Source organism: Stegostoma tigrinum, chromosome 10 (assembly GCF_030684315.1).
Source record: "Stegostoma tigrinum isolate sSteTig4 chromosome 10, sSteTig4.hap1, whole genome shotgun sequence".
NCBI classification, from domain to species: domain Eukaryota; kingdom Metazoa; phylum Chordata; class Chondrichthyes; order Orectolobiformes; family Stegostomatidae; genus Stegostoma; species Stegostoma tigrinum.
In genome coordinates, this window is record NC_081363.1 from 16,394,186 (window position 1) to 16,408,908 (window position 14,723).

At 41.2% G+C, this 14,723-nt stretch overlaps 1 protein-coding gene across 1 annotated transcript in view; it reads right to left on the reverse strand.

Moving 5' to 3' along the window:
• LOC125455610 (latent-transforming growth factor beta-binding protein 2-like) overlaps window positions 1–14,723 on the reverse strand; it is a 474,230-nt gene that overhangs the window by 310,746 nt on the left and 148,761 nt on the right. The window contains exons 6-7 of the mRNA XM_048537794.2: window positions 10,494–10,685; window positions 6,954–7,234 (exon numbers count right to left, since the gene is read on the reverse strand). Of these exons, the coding sequence (XP_048393751.1) occupies window positions 6,954–7,234; window positions 10,494–10,685 (473 nt within the window). The remainder of the gene's footprint in view (window positions 1–6,953; window positions 7,235–10,493; window positions 10,686–14,723) is intronic.

Sequence of the window (14,723 nt, forward strand, 5' to 3'; positions counted from 1 at the left end):
CAAGTTTCAGGCACTACACCATTCAGCTTCACACTGTTATCTTGGATTCCCCAGCATCTGCAATTCCCATTTTCTCAGGGATTATACTCTCAGCTTTGCATAAAACATCTTCCCTCACTCGGTCTTACCCACCCAATTCCACACAGCATTACCTGTATATTCTCTCTACTGTCGACTCACTCACTCGGAATGCCTCCCCACCCTTCTCCTACCTGCGCCAGCAACAATAGCTGTGCCTCTCACTTTATCACTCAATCACTTTCTTTCATTTCAGGAGAAAACAAACTGCGATAGTGCGAAAGGGCCTAAATGGATGTTTCAGCCTCTCACTACCTACAACGAGTGGATCCTGGCCCTGACTGTCCTGAATTGGCTGTGCTCACACGTGCAGACAACAGATAAAAACCGAAAGAACTGCAGATGCAAGTGAACTGTTGCTTCACCTGCACTTCCCAGAATCCAGTCTACTGCATTTGCTACTCGCAATGTGGTCTCCTCTACACTGGGTGACTGCTTCGCAGAACATCACCGTTCTGCTCACAAAAAAGACCTTGAACTATCTGTTCCTGCCACTTTAACACACCACCTGCTCCCTGGCCAACATCTCAGTCTCTGGCTAGTTGCAGTGTTCCAGCAAACTTCAATGCAAGCTGGAAGAACAACACCTCATTTTCCACTTGGTGGTCTCTGTAGCCCTCCAGTTCAATAATTTTAGTGCCTAAACTCTCCCATGTCTCCCATACCCCATACACCAGGCCTTGTTATCACATAGCCTGCCATTACACATTACCTATTGTTAGTCACTAACAGTCCCCATTAATAGCTATTCACCCTCCTAGCGAGATTGTTATCAAGTCTTTTGTCTGTCCAACTGCTCTTCTCTCTCTTTAGGTTCTATTTTATCATTTACTCCCGACCCCCAACCCCCTCACTTTCTGCATATAAACTGACGTTTTCCCAGCCACGATCGGTTCTGAGGGTCACCAGACCCGAAATGTTAACTCTGTTTTTTGCCTTCACAGATGCTGCCAGATCTGCCGAGCTTTTCCAGCAACTTTGTTTTTGTTGTGTTGACAGATATCAGAGTCAGTCCTTGGCTTTGTATTTTACAATCTCCTGACCAAAGGGGTGTTTTCCTTAACTTGACCACTCCCCTCAGTCTTTTGGATGTAGGTTGGAAATCACATGACACCAGGTTATAATCCAACAGATTTATTTGAAAACACAAGTTTTCAGAGCGTAGCCCCTTCGTCACGTGAAGTGAGAAAGAAGCACACACAACACAGAAATTTATAAATAAAAGATCAAAGGCTCACACAACTGATAAGGATGTGGCATTTACTTGAGCCATAGGCAGTGTGTTTGCCACAAAATGCAGTTGTGAGATTGATACGGCATAATGTTCTACCACAACATGTCCACTCTGCTTGCTGGATCACTGCCTCCAACCATGGCAAGACTCCTGGCCTTTAGTTCGGTGCTAAACCTCCCTATAATTTTGAGGGGAGTAAAGGAGCAGAAGGACCTTGGGGCTCACGTAGAGCATTCTCTGGATGTGGCCAGTTGAAACAGTTGTTAATGTTTACAAGACCCTTGAATTTATAAATATAGCATAAAAGTGAGGAACCGATGCTACGCCTCTATAAATCATTAGTCAGATCACATTTGGAGTGTTGTGTTCATTTCTGGGTACCTTATTTCAGGACACATAGAACAGGCCCTTCAGCCCTCAATGTTGTGCCGACCTGTGAACTAATCTAAGCCCCTCTCCCTATACTATCCCATCATTATCCATACGCTTATCCAAGGACTGTTTAAATGCCCCTAATGTGGCTGAGTTAATTACATTGGCAGGCAGGGCATTCCACGCCCTTACCACTCTCTGAGTAAAGAACTTGCCTCTGACATCTGTCTTAAATCTATCACCCCTCAATTTGTAGCTATGCCACCTTGTACAAGCTGAAGTCATCATCCTCGGAAAAAGACTCTCACTGTCCACCCTATCTAATCCTCTGATCATCTTGTATGTCTCTATTAAATCCCCTCTTAGCCTCCTTCTCTACAAAGAGAACAGACCCAAGTCCCTCAGCCTTTCTTCATAGGGCCTGTGCACCAGACCTGGCAACATCCTGGTAAATCTCCTCTGTACCTTTTCCAATGCTTCCACATCCTTCCTGTAATGGGGTGACCAGCACTGCATGCAATATTCCAAGTGAGGCCGCACTAGCGTTTTGTACAGTTGCAGCATGACATCATGGCTCCGGAACGCAATCCCTCTACCCATAAAACCTAACACACCGTAAGCCTTCTTAACAGCACTATCAACCTGGGAGGCAACTTTCAGGGATCTATGTACATGGACACCAAGATCTCTCTGCACATCCACTCTACCAAGAATCTTTCCATTGACCCGGTATTCTGTTTTCCTATTATTCCTCCCAAAGTGAATCACCTCACATTTATCCATATTAAACTCTATTTGCCACCTTTTGGCCAAATTCTGCAGTTTATCCAAGTGTCCCTGCAACCTGCAGCATTCTTCCATACTGTCCACCACTTTCATGTCATCTGCAAACCTACTAACCCATCCACCAATGCCTGCTTCCACGTCATTTATAGAAATGACAAACAGCAGTGGTCCCAAATCAGATCCTTGAGGCACACCACTAGTGACCTGACTCCAGGCTGAATATTTTCCATCAACCACCACTCGTTGCCTTCTTACAGAAAGCCAGTTTCTAATCCAAACTGCTAAATCTCCCTCAACCCCGTGCCTCTGTATTTTCTCCAATAGCTTACCATGTGGAACCTTATCAAAAGCTTTACTGAAGTAAAGCCCTGGAGACAGGGCAAAGGAGATTTACTGGAATGATAGCTGGAATGAGGGATTTTAGGTACAAGGAAAGATTAGAGAAATTGGGCTTATTCTCCTTAGAGCAGAAGCGTTTACGAGGTGACATTATTGAGGTGTTCTGAAATTATGAGCAGGATAAAGTTGGTATGTCAGTAACTACAGGTCATATTTGCAAGATTATCAGGCAAGACAGCAAATGAGATGAGGAAAAACTTTTTTATTCAGAGAATTGTTAGGATTTGGAATATGCTGCCTGAAAGAGTGAGTGGTGGAGGTGGATTCCATGGGAAGTTTCATAAGAGAGCTAGATATATGCTTTACAGAGATGGGGCTGGAGAATGGGACTGGCTGGGTAGACCTTTTGGGATCCAGTATGGACATAATGGATTGAATAGCCTCCTGTTGCAGTGTAACATTCTGTGATTCTATTCTTTGATTCTGAAAGGTAAAGTAAGATACTGTGCACCTATCAGCTCCAGCTGAGAAGGCAACACACGAAAAGGCAAGGCAAAGCAGGGGCATGATGAACATCCAGAGAGGCACTTAGTGAGTGAGCGCTGTGAGAATAAACAACAAACCCTGCATGCAGTGTTGTCCAATTGGTGAGCTGGGAGACTGTCCACATATGCAAGAAAATTACCAACGCACCCCAAAATGCAGCATGGTAGTATCAAAGCGCACGGTAAGTGTGGAGGAGGTACACCATATTGTTGTTGAGAGGTTGGTAATATTGGGTACCTGCGTTCATAGATGCAGGGCATGTGTGGCCATTGCCCTGGGGCATGCCCTGAGACCTTGGTGCCAGGTGTCAAAAATGGAACTCTGAAGCAGCAAGCAGTGAGCTGGAGTCACCAGATACCCTCTGACTTTCATGTTGAGAATTTTCAGAGCAGGTTTAATCCCACTCCTGGTAAAATAGGATTCTGAATATTGATGAGCTAAGATTAGGTAACAATTCTAGTTACCAGGATTGGAAACATTACTTACTAGTGTCATTGGAGCACAGAATTATTGAGGCATAATATGAAACTGTTCGGCTCATCTTTCTTGCACCTGCCCGATTACCAAGTGTCAACCTTCTTCCTTTCCTCCATATCACTGCAAACCATTTCGATCCAAATAATCATCCAATGCTCTCTTGAACCTGCCTCCACTATATTTCCAAGCAGTGCATTCCATAGCCTAACTACTTGCTGTATGAAAAGGTTTTGTTTTATTTTGTTCCTCACATCACCCTTGTTTCGATTATCATTGTTTTAAATCTAAGCCGTCTCATTATTTTTCCCTTTCCAAGCAGGAACAGCATCTCCTGATCTACTCTATTCCATTCACTCAGGATTTTGAAAACTTCTATTCTCCTCTAAAAAGAGACCAGACCCAAACTCTTCAATCTATTTTCAAAACTGAAGTTTCTCATTCCTGGAATCAGTACCATTAGATAGTAGAATTAGCATTAATCTACATTCTAAATCCTCTTACCACTCAATCACAAGAATTTCATCTCAATGTTCGGAACTTGGTTGGAAAATGTGACTTGCCGTTACCAGCATCAGGAAAAGTTTTGATGGGCTTCTCGTGCAATTCTCCCAAATTTCCACCTCATTCAGGATTTGGTAAAATTTCAATAACACTCACATTATGAAGTCTTTAACATTTGAACCTTAAGCATTGCTTTCTTGGGGTATGCTACAAGGATCATAGCATAGCCCATCAGATCATTTTATTCCACTTAATCCAAAGAGGTCCTCAGCTGGGGTTGTCTTTTCATATCCCATTTGACTGTTCTTTTCCTATTCCTTAGGCGTCTTCCTTCACAAAGTCTTACCAAATTACAGTTGATGCCAATCTGATGTTGCTCTAGTTATGTTATGGGGATTCTCCCAAACTGTTGCACTTAATGGCAGGAGACCCTTTGAATTAACAGGAATAATCAAAAATAATGCTTTTAGCCACAGGGTGGTGTACGAAGCATATCATGCACATTGAACCAGATGCTAAGCTTGCAGAAGCAAACAATATCAGTGTGAGAGGTGCAGTTCTTTGGTCTAATCAGAGGACGAGAATGAACGTGATAGATTAGGAAGAGATTGTGGCATAATGGCAATATTATTGACTAGTAATTCAGGCACTATTAAGAGATCAAGGGTTCTAATCCAGCCATGGCAACTGGTAATGTTTGAATTGAATTGCTTGTTATAGAAGCCCCTGGTTCTTTCAGGAAGGATATTTTCCATCCTTACCTGAATGGGCGTCTACATGCAAATCCAGGCCCACAGAAATGTGACTGGCCAGATCCTAGCTGTCCCCCGAAATGTCCTGATAATCCATTCAGATTTAGAATGAACAAGAAATGCTGATCTTCAGCGATATCCCAAGAAGAATATGTGGAGCCACTCATATGTCTCTAAAAAAGATATTTTTATGTGACAATACATGGAGCTCTAATTCTGTGTGATAAAACCATAAGCAATAGGAAAGGGCGTAGGCTGTTCAGCCCATCAAGAGGATAGTGACTGATCTGACATGCCTCATGTTCACTTTCCTGAGCTTTCCCCACAACCCTTGATTGTCCGACTGATCAAGGTTCTGTCTACCTGAGCCTTAAACATACCCAACGACTCTATCCCCACCTCTCTCTGCGGCAAAGAGTTCCAAAGACTGTCAACCCTCATAGAGAAGCAATTCCTCCTCATCTCAGTCTTAAATTGGCACTGTTTTATTTTGAGACATTGCCCTATGAGGGAAAACATCCTATCAGCATTTACCCTGTCAAACCCCTTAAGAATCCTGTATCTTTCAATGAAAAGCTATGATAAAATGTGTAAAGTTAATTCAGTGCATCCTGTGTGCCATCTACAGGACAGCCCAACACAAAGACAGGCTTAGCTTCTGAAATGAAGGCTGTGATGATGACTTTGTAATAGGAGCAGGCCCTCCATTTCCATTATCAAGCCACCAAAGCTTGAGGAAACAACAGAATTTATATTTGCAAATAGTGACTGATCACCTTGAACATTTTCAGAAACGAGGCCTTCTGAAGAAGGGTCCCAACCCGAAACGACAGCTTTTCTGCTCCTCTGATGCTGCCTGGCCCGCTGTGTTCATCCAGCTCTACACCTTGTTATCTCAGATTCTCCAGCCTCACAGTTCCTACTATCTCTGATCAAAATACTGTCAGCTTGCACTCAGAGAAATGCCAAGAAATTTCCAAATGGTGAAAAGCTAAAAGCAGTGGAGGTCCACAGAAACTGAGGAGTCCTTGTGTCATGGATGAAATGTCACAACTAGGTGTAAAATGTATTCAAAAAAGGTAAATAGAATGGCCCTGATTAGATTGCACCTTGAGTCCTGCAAGTTCTTGACACCATACATTTGGAAAAAGCCTTGTACGGAATGCCTCACAGCTTTACCAAAATGATACCCGACTCCATGGGCTAAATTACAATGGGCTATGACACAAGCCAGGAAAAAGACAACAAATTTAGAAGATTAAGGGGCTTTGTTCTGGGTTTCTGAATATTAAGCAGAATGAATAGGTAGATGGATTGATTAAAAACAATTTGCACAAGCAATTGGATCTGACCAAAATTTCAAAACATTTCTACATTCAAAGAATGGTAGAACTTGGGGCTTTCTTCTGCTAGCAGGAGTTTCTCCAAGGTCAGTTGTGAATTTCACATCAAAGACTGATAGATTTCTGTTAAGTAAGAGATACATGTGACAAACTGAGGTATGTGGAGGCAAGCTACAGATCGATCATGATATTGCTGGCTGCATGGCAGAATACAAAGGATAAATAACTTAGATAACACGGTGTGAAGCTGGCTGAACACAGCAGGCCAAGCAGCATCAGAGGAGCAGGAAAGTTTGACGTTTCAGTCGAGATCCTTCTTCAGAAAGCTCCTCTGATGCTGCTTGGCCTGCTGTGTTCATCCAGCTCTACACCGTGTTACCTCAGATTCTCCAGCATCGGCAATTCATACTATCTCCGGATAAATAACTTAGTCTTCTTTGTCATACGTGAACAATATATCAGCAGTCGACTTTCTTTAATCCTTATTTTTCTTTTTCATTAGGCAAACTGTAAATTCTATCCTACCTGGCCATCAACTGTTTCCTGGAAGCATCTTCCCACACTCAGAGTTCTGGACGGTGTCTGTAGCACTGGTTGTGTTTTGGACTGGCCATTTATGTTTCCATTAGCGTTAAGCTGTGACCTTTGTTGAACTGAATGGGTTGACTGTTGCTCCTGCAAATGTTTCACGCTGTTCTTGATTAGAGAGTCAGGTGCGTTCTTAACTCTTGCCACTTGATGAATCTGTACAGTGGCCTCTGGTGGGTGGTTTACGTGGATATTAACCAAGGATGGAAGCATAACAACTGTAGATAAGATGGAATAACCATTCAATATACTGAAAAGTTAAGATGCAAGCTCTCTCAGACTATTTCTTTTCCATCACAATGAAGACAATGTTTCAAGGTAGAACTTTTCAAAGATTACACGATGGAAGGAGTGCATCTAGTCCACGATTTATGCACCTCCTCTTTTATATAACGGACCCAAAAGAAGACAATTAAACGTGTCAAGCGTGTGGAAAGGATGTAAGCTGCAAATATTTGGATGACAGTCTGATCTTCCATCCATTCATTTGGACAGAAAATAATTGTGTTACAGCTGCCTTCAAGGGCAACATGGTGGCTTAGTGATCAGCATTGCTACCTCATATGGCCAGTGAACTGAGTTCGATTCCGCCTTTGGGTGACTGTCTGTGTGGAGCTTGCATATTTTCCCTGTGTCTATGTTGGCGTCCTCCCACAGTCCAAAGATGTGCAGGTTAGGTAGATTGGCCATGGGAAACTGCATGATTACAGCGATATGGGAGGGTCTGAGTGGGATACTGTTTGGAGGGTTGGTGAGGGCTTGATGGACTGAATGGCCTGCTTTCACGCTGTAGGGATTCTGATTCATGGAAATTCGATGTAGAAAGCTTATTGGTGCAGACACTTGAAAATGGAATAAAAAAACTAGTATAAGGGTAAAGAATAAATAGTACTCAATCATTAAATTAACCTGGGTGAGGGAAATTGCTGAGTACAGAAATTATTGGGAAAAGCTCAGCATGTCTGGCAAAATATGTGAAGAAAAATCAGAGTTAGCATTTTGGGTGCAGTGGCCCTTCCTCAGTCTCCAGACATGAAACCTGATAGCAGGGGAACGTTGGGATGGAACCTCCCAATAGGCAATTGAAAGGGTGGGCAAAGAGAAGGGAACAAGACATGAGATCGGCAGTAGGTAATGGAACCATGATGGGCAGAAGCATCTCCTCCTTTGCTGTGACAATTCTGAAATTCTGGCTGTCATTAAGTGCACCAACATCCAATCAGACAGGTAGGGAACACTGTGCACCCATCCCTCCAGGCACTTTTATTGCCCAACTGCAAAAACTGAAGACTGGCTAGAAAATCCCACTTTGCTGCCTTTAAGGAGGCTCAGTTAGCTACCACTCCTAAAATGGCTGACACTAGGAACAGGTTCAGGAAGTCAGCACAACAGCCATTGACCACTGACCTGAAGAATTGGTGTGGATCACAGCAACCTCACGCCCTCAACTCTGGTAGCTGATTGGCTACTCGGTCATCCCAGCAGCACCAATGGCAGCAATTGATACAACAATCAGGTTGCACATTCCAGAAGTCCTAGAGTCCATGAGCGGGTAAATACCAGCATGAGGAGGATTGGGGGATAAAGTTTGAGAAGGATGGGGCTCCTGATGGAAAAGTTGGGTTACGGTTTGCATAGGCAGCTCACCACCAGCTTCCAGGCACTAAATGCTGGCTCAGCCAGAAACACACACATCCTGTGGGTGAATTTAAGAAAAAGGATACACTCATGTGTGGGGAGGTGGGATGTGGGCAATCATAAAGCAGCACCTAATTCAGAAATGGAAGCTGTAAGGAAAGCATTCATCTCCCCCTAACTCCTCTTTTATCTATGAGGAATGTGACCCACCAGTGTTTGAGCCTGCCCTTGAACTCCTTTCTCCAGCCATGCTGGTTTCTGTAAACATTTGAATTGCAGCAAGGTTAAGGTAAGCATCCATCATCCGTGTATAATTGTGGACAGGCCAAGGACAGTTTCGTGGGTGTGCATCAGAACTTTATGATCAACCTCACCCCTTCCACTCATCTATACATTTGCCTGTGGCGGAAACTTAAAATTCCACCCGGGATTCTGAAGCAGCAAGTAGAACACATGATAACATAAAAGATATAAATTGGATTTGAATGTACAGAAAACAAAAATGAAGATTGGGAAATGCAGATGGGACTAGGGAAGAAAGATTACAGAAGATAAAAACTTTAATCTGATTTTTACTTTGTTAATCGTCCCCAGCTTTCATTTCTTCTAATGGAATAAATGTCCAAACTTGCAAAATCACTTTTGCAGCGCTGGAGAGATTGTTCAAGAATAAATAATACTTACAACAAAAACAGAAATTGCTGGAAAACTCAGCAAGTCTGGCAGCATCTATGGGGAGAAAGTTGAGTTTAACATTTCAAGTCAGGTAAGCTTTCATCAGAACTAGCAGTTACTCAAAATGATAACTTTCTTTTCCACACAAATGCTAACTGACCTGTTGAGTGTTCCCAACGATTTCTACTTTTTTTTTCGGATACACAGTATCCTCCAGCATCCTCCTTTCCTGGCTTTTTTTTTTAAAGAGGTCATGCACCCCTGAATACTACAATCCTTACTTTATAGTTGTTCCTGATACAGAAATAGTGGGCAGGGACAGCAATTTCACTCCATTGCAGTTACTTCAATGTTGAGCTTATCAGTGAAAACTACAACAGTACATCTTGTTGAGCAGTGGAAGATCTCTGACAACATTTGGACTCTTCCATATGTGCAGTTTAACAAAGGCTATTTAATTTATGCAATAATTAATAGTGAATACAGTTACAGCCTTCCCAATAACATAAGCAGAAAATCTTGGCCACTTATATTGATAAGATTACAAGAAGTGGGCAATTAATTTCCAACACTTTAGGTTCCCTCCCTTCTCAACTGTTGATGCTGTTTGCATCACACTGCATTGCAAACTAGCCAACTGAGCTAAACAAAGATAATAAAGTGTGAAGCTGGATGAACACAGCAGGCCAAGCAGCATCTCAGGAGCACAAAAGCTGACGTTTCGGGCCTAGACCCTTCATCTGCTGCTTGGCCTGCTGTGTTCATCCAGCTTCCCACTTTATTATCTTGGATTCTCCAGCATCTGCAGTTCCCATTATCTCTGAGCTAAACAAAGTCCTTGAAAGAGAATCCAGTATCATCATCTCAAAGGAGTGTGGACATTGACAATAAATGTTGTCTTTGCATTTTGAAAATGATATCCCCATTATTATCCTGGGAACAACCAACAGCACTGTAGAAATATGAATGGAATCATATTCAATAGGTGGCAAAATAATTCTACCAGCTCAAATCAAATATCCATCTAAAGTGCACAAATTAACAATGTATTTCAGCACAGGACCAATTTTGACACTGATTATATTTTTGCAAAGGTAATAATATCCTATCTTATGCCAAAATAGACTTTTTAAAAAATAATAATATGAGAATTTATTGCATTACCTTGTTGGTTAGAAAGAGGCAGAGTGTATACAGACTGTGAAACTGAAGAACGGACAGGCGCTGTCTTTGACACAGTTTGCTTTTCAGGGGGTACCGGAAGGTGGCAGAACTTCCCTGTTGAGTTTGAAGGGCATCTGCATTTGTCCCGTCCAATGCAGTATCCTCCATTCAGGCAGGGGATCTGGCAAAAATCTGTAACACAATCATAAGCAAGTCAGTAATGAGAACAATTGCTAATGGAATTGATTCATGCACCATTTGAAAAACTGATTTCCTGCTTCTGACAGCATGCTGGTGCTACTTAAGGGTCAAGAACAGGATGTTTCATGTGTGATTAAGAAGCTCTCCTGAAAGGTAATTAACTACTACTAATTGCCTTTCTTTGAATGTTGGCTCCTTATGAGATGACCTTTATTCTTCTGCTTGTTATTTGAAGATAGTTAACACCATGATATATTTTTTGAAGCCTGATTTCCCCTAATTTTTCAATTAAGACTGCTCAGTTACTTGTCAGTTACTTCCGCTCTCTGTCTGAACACGAAATGAAAAATAACTGGATATGTTACCAATAACCAGAACAGATGCTTTTCTCCAATAGTAAAAGGCTTTACAGAGGATTACTTACATTTTCCTGGTTAAGAACTATCCCACAGGACTGAGGATTTTTATAAGTGTCAATTATAACAAAGAAGCTCAAATAGCTGCAAGTCACAAACTACTGGATAGCTAGGGCTTTTCCATTCTGTTTATCTGCTATTAATTGGTTTTCCTGTTAAGATACTCACTCACTTGCTCCCCATCGACAGCAAAACTGTCCTAAGACAAATTGAGAGCTCACCATTTTGGGAACTAACAACTCTAAATTACATGTAAGGGGAAAGTGCTCACATTTAGCAGAAAATGTTCTGTATTACATTATGATTTTGCAGTTGTTTCATCGGCATTACAGGAGAAGAATTTGTGAGAGGAAAGATATAAATGGAAAACATATTCTTGAAGAATGAAGCAGAATTGATAGGAAATTGGGAATATGGCCATTGCCATTGTTTGACGTCGCTGAACTTCATGTAAATTTAAGTCAATTGAGTGTAATAAAGGTTGCATTATTTGGCACTGTAAGGCATCTGTTTCTAACAATGGGAATGCTTAAAGAGATATAGCTGTGGCATTTGCCATATAACAAGTGTATCACTTTTAAATACTTTGATGTCCTCCTCAAAAGTTGGAACTTCCAATGAGTAAGCAGGAATATGAAGCCAAGGAAGTGTGAGAAAATGCAAAGCATGGGAATGGTACTTAATGGCTATGTTCCTATCTTCATAGTATTCAGGAATGAAGCAAACATTGTAGTTAAAGAGAAAGTAGGAACTGCAGATGCTGGAGAATCTGAGATAACAAGGTGTAGAGCTGGATGAACAAGCAGACCAAGCAGCATCAGAGGAGCAGGAAGGCTGACATTTTGGGCCTAGACCCTTCTTCAGAGGGGATCGTTCTTCAGAAGATCTAGGCCCGAAATGGCAACCTTCTTGCTCCTCTCCTGTTTGGCGTGCTGTGTTCGTCCAACTCTATACCTTGTTATCTCAGTTAAAGAGAAGGGTTGTGAGATATTGGAAAGGATAAAAATAGTGAAGGAGAAAAAAAATGCATTTAGCATCTTTGAAAATACATAAATCACATATGAAATATGTCCTAAACAGCTAAGGAAAGTTTGGAAAGAAATACAGGAGGTTCTAACCATCATTTTCCAATCTTTCTTGGCTGCAGGCTTGAGGCTGATGAATATTGTATCATAGTTTAAATGAGAGAGGAAGGATTAGACTGAAGAATTCAGACCACCGAGTCTAAACTTCAAGGCAAAGCAATTTATTGAAACAATCCTGAGACAAGAGGGGTTGGATAGGCTTGTGTTGTTTCTTTGGGGCTAAGAAGGTTGAGGGTAATAGAGGCGTACAAGAACATGTGAGGCATTGATACGGTGGATAGAAATTTGCTGTTCCCCTTAATTGAAGGGCCAATAACAAGGGACCAGGACTTTAAAGCGGAAAACAGAAGGCTTAGAGGTGAGTAGAGATAAAGCTTTTTCTTCTGGAGGGTGGGGTCTGGAATGCACTGCATTTGAGTTGAGGCAGGTAACCTCACAACTGCTAAAAAGTACTTGGATGAGTGCTTGAAATGTCATAACATTCCAGGTTTTGGGTGTAAGGCAGCAAAGTGGGACTAGTGCATGTAGTAGTATATTTTTTGGCAGTACAAACTCGATGGGCCTAACGACCTCTTCTGTACTAAATGGTTCTAGAATATACAGTTATTGTGAAAAGTGTGGATTATTCAATGACAGTCAACACATGTATATTATGGAAAGATAATGTCTGTCTAACCTACGTCAGATCTTTGAGGAACTAATTGTTAAACGTCTACCTTCACTTCAAGGGAGTTCACCCTTCAGGGGTCCATGTGTTCTGAGCATACAATTATGTGACTGTCTGCCAGTTCATTTACAGTGGGTTTGCAAGTTGCATGCATAAAAATCTGTTTGTTTGCTGCAATCTCTGCTTTATAACTAATAATGTATTTTACTGTTTTGATAAACTAACCTGAGGAGTCAATCAATACTGGATGGGCAATAAATGATTAGATTATTATTATTAACGTGAGCTGAAAAGTCGGTGAAGACAATCTGCTGATGAGGTCTATTATGCTTGAACATTCAGCAGAAAGCAAGCCAATCTAGAGGTGAAACACATGGTCAACAGTCTTAAAACCAACTAAAGTGTATGAAACAACCCTCAATATCTTTGCTCATTATCGCTTCCGAGACTGTGGAACACATAGCTGCATGTAAATAAATAAATCCCTGTCAAGAGAGCAGTTTAACTTATATGATAAAGGCAAAATGATCAGTGCATGTGCTGGTTCAATAACAAACAACATCATGTCAAAGGCATATTGTCAGAATGTCCACAAAATTCCCTCATATAGACTGGAACACAGCAGACCCGCTAGCAGAATTTACAATGTTTAAAGTGCATTTAAGACTATGGTTTCTAGAATCAGATGTTTCCAATGAAGGAAAGTAGGCTATTAATATTTGCTTCACAGCTGGGAAAAAAAGTCTACACAGGCTTAATGTGTCAGAATTAACAGTTGAAGAATTAAAAAATCTTCATATGAAATTGACTACACTAGAGGACTGATTCAGAGTCAGATTAAACTTCTGTATTCATTGATTAGAATTTTTAGACATAGCTCACAGAATTCATAGACCACTTTAAGATTGGATACAGAGGAAAGGATGCGCAATATGATTTTTCCAATGGGGGCCGAGCAACCAGAACTGACAATTGCATCAATTCCCATCAGAACTTTCCAGAAAGATTTGCTAGATAACCCAAACACTTAGTGTTGATGAATACTGATGGATAGGTGTAAATAGAAGGAGGTCATCACAACTTGACTATTGACATAATTAAAATGTAGACATACCCAAATACTGCAAGACATAGTGAAGGTATACTTCTGCATAGACCAAGGAACTGCACAAATATCAATCAATTTTATGAAGCATCTGGTAGAAAAAAAATTGTAGAGGCAGGGTCCAGGTCCAGAGGCAGCTACAAAGAACTGTGTACTGATCCCAACATACCCAGCACAAGGAGTTTCTTCAAACTACATTAAAGATAAAGTGGTATCTCACCAAAGGCATAGACATGAATTGATCAACAAACCAGAATCTGTCAATATACAGGGTGAGACAAAGAGTAGTGAACACATCTTTCACACAAATCAATATCATGGAAAACATCAAAGTTATCACACTGTCTGTGATGTTCGCAAAAAATTCCAATTCTATCCTAAGAAAACTGATGACTGTTCAAAATGTGCTCAAAGATGGGATGGCCTGACAAAAACTAAGAATGTAGATATGGGATCAATAGTGTTGGAATGTAAGTGCAATCAATTTGCCATTGTAATTTCCCCAGCCTCATTCTCTAAGTGGCCTGTATCCACTTTAGCCTCTCTCTTCCTTTACAGACATACATATTTTTATATAAAGAAGCTTGTGCTGTCCTTCTTGACATAATTTGGGCATTTCTCCATCAAAGCTTATTTTCTGCTTCTTTATTTTGTATTTGGTCATCTTTTGATGGTTTTTTAAACTTTTCTAATTCTCTGGCTAACTGCTAATCTTTGCCAGATTGATTTTTTTTTCAATTTGATGTAGATTCTCCT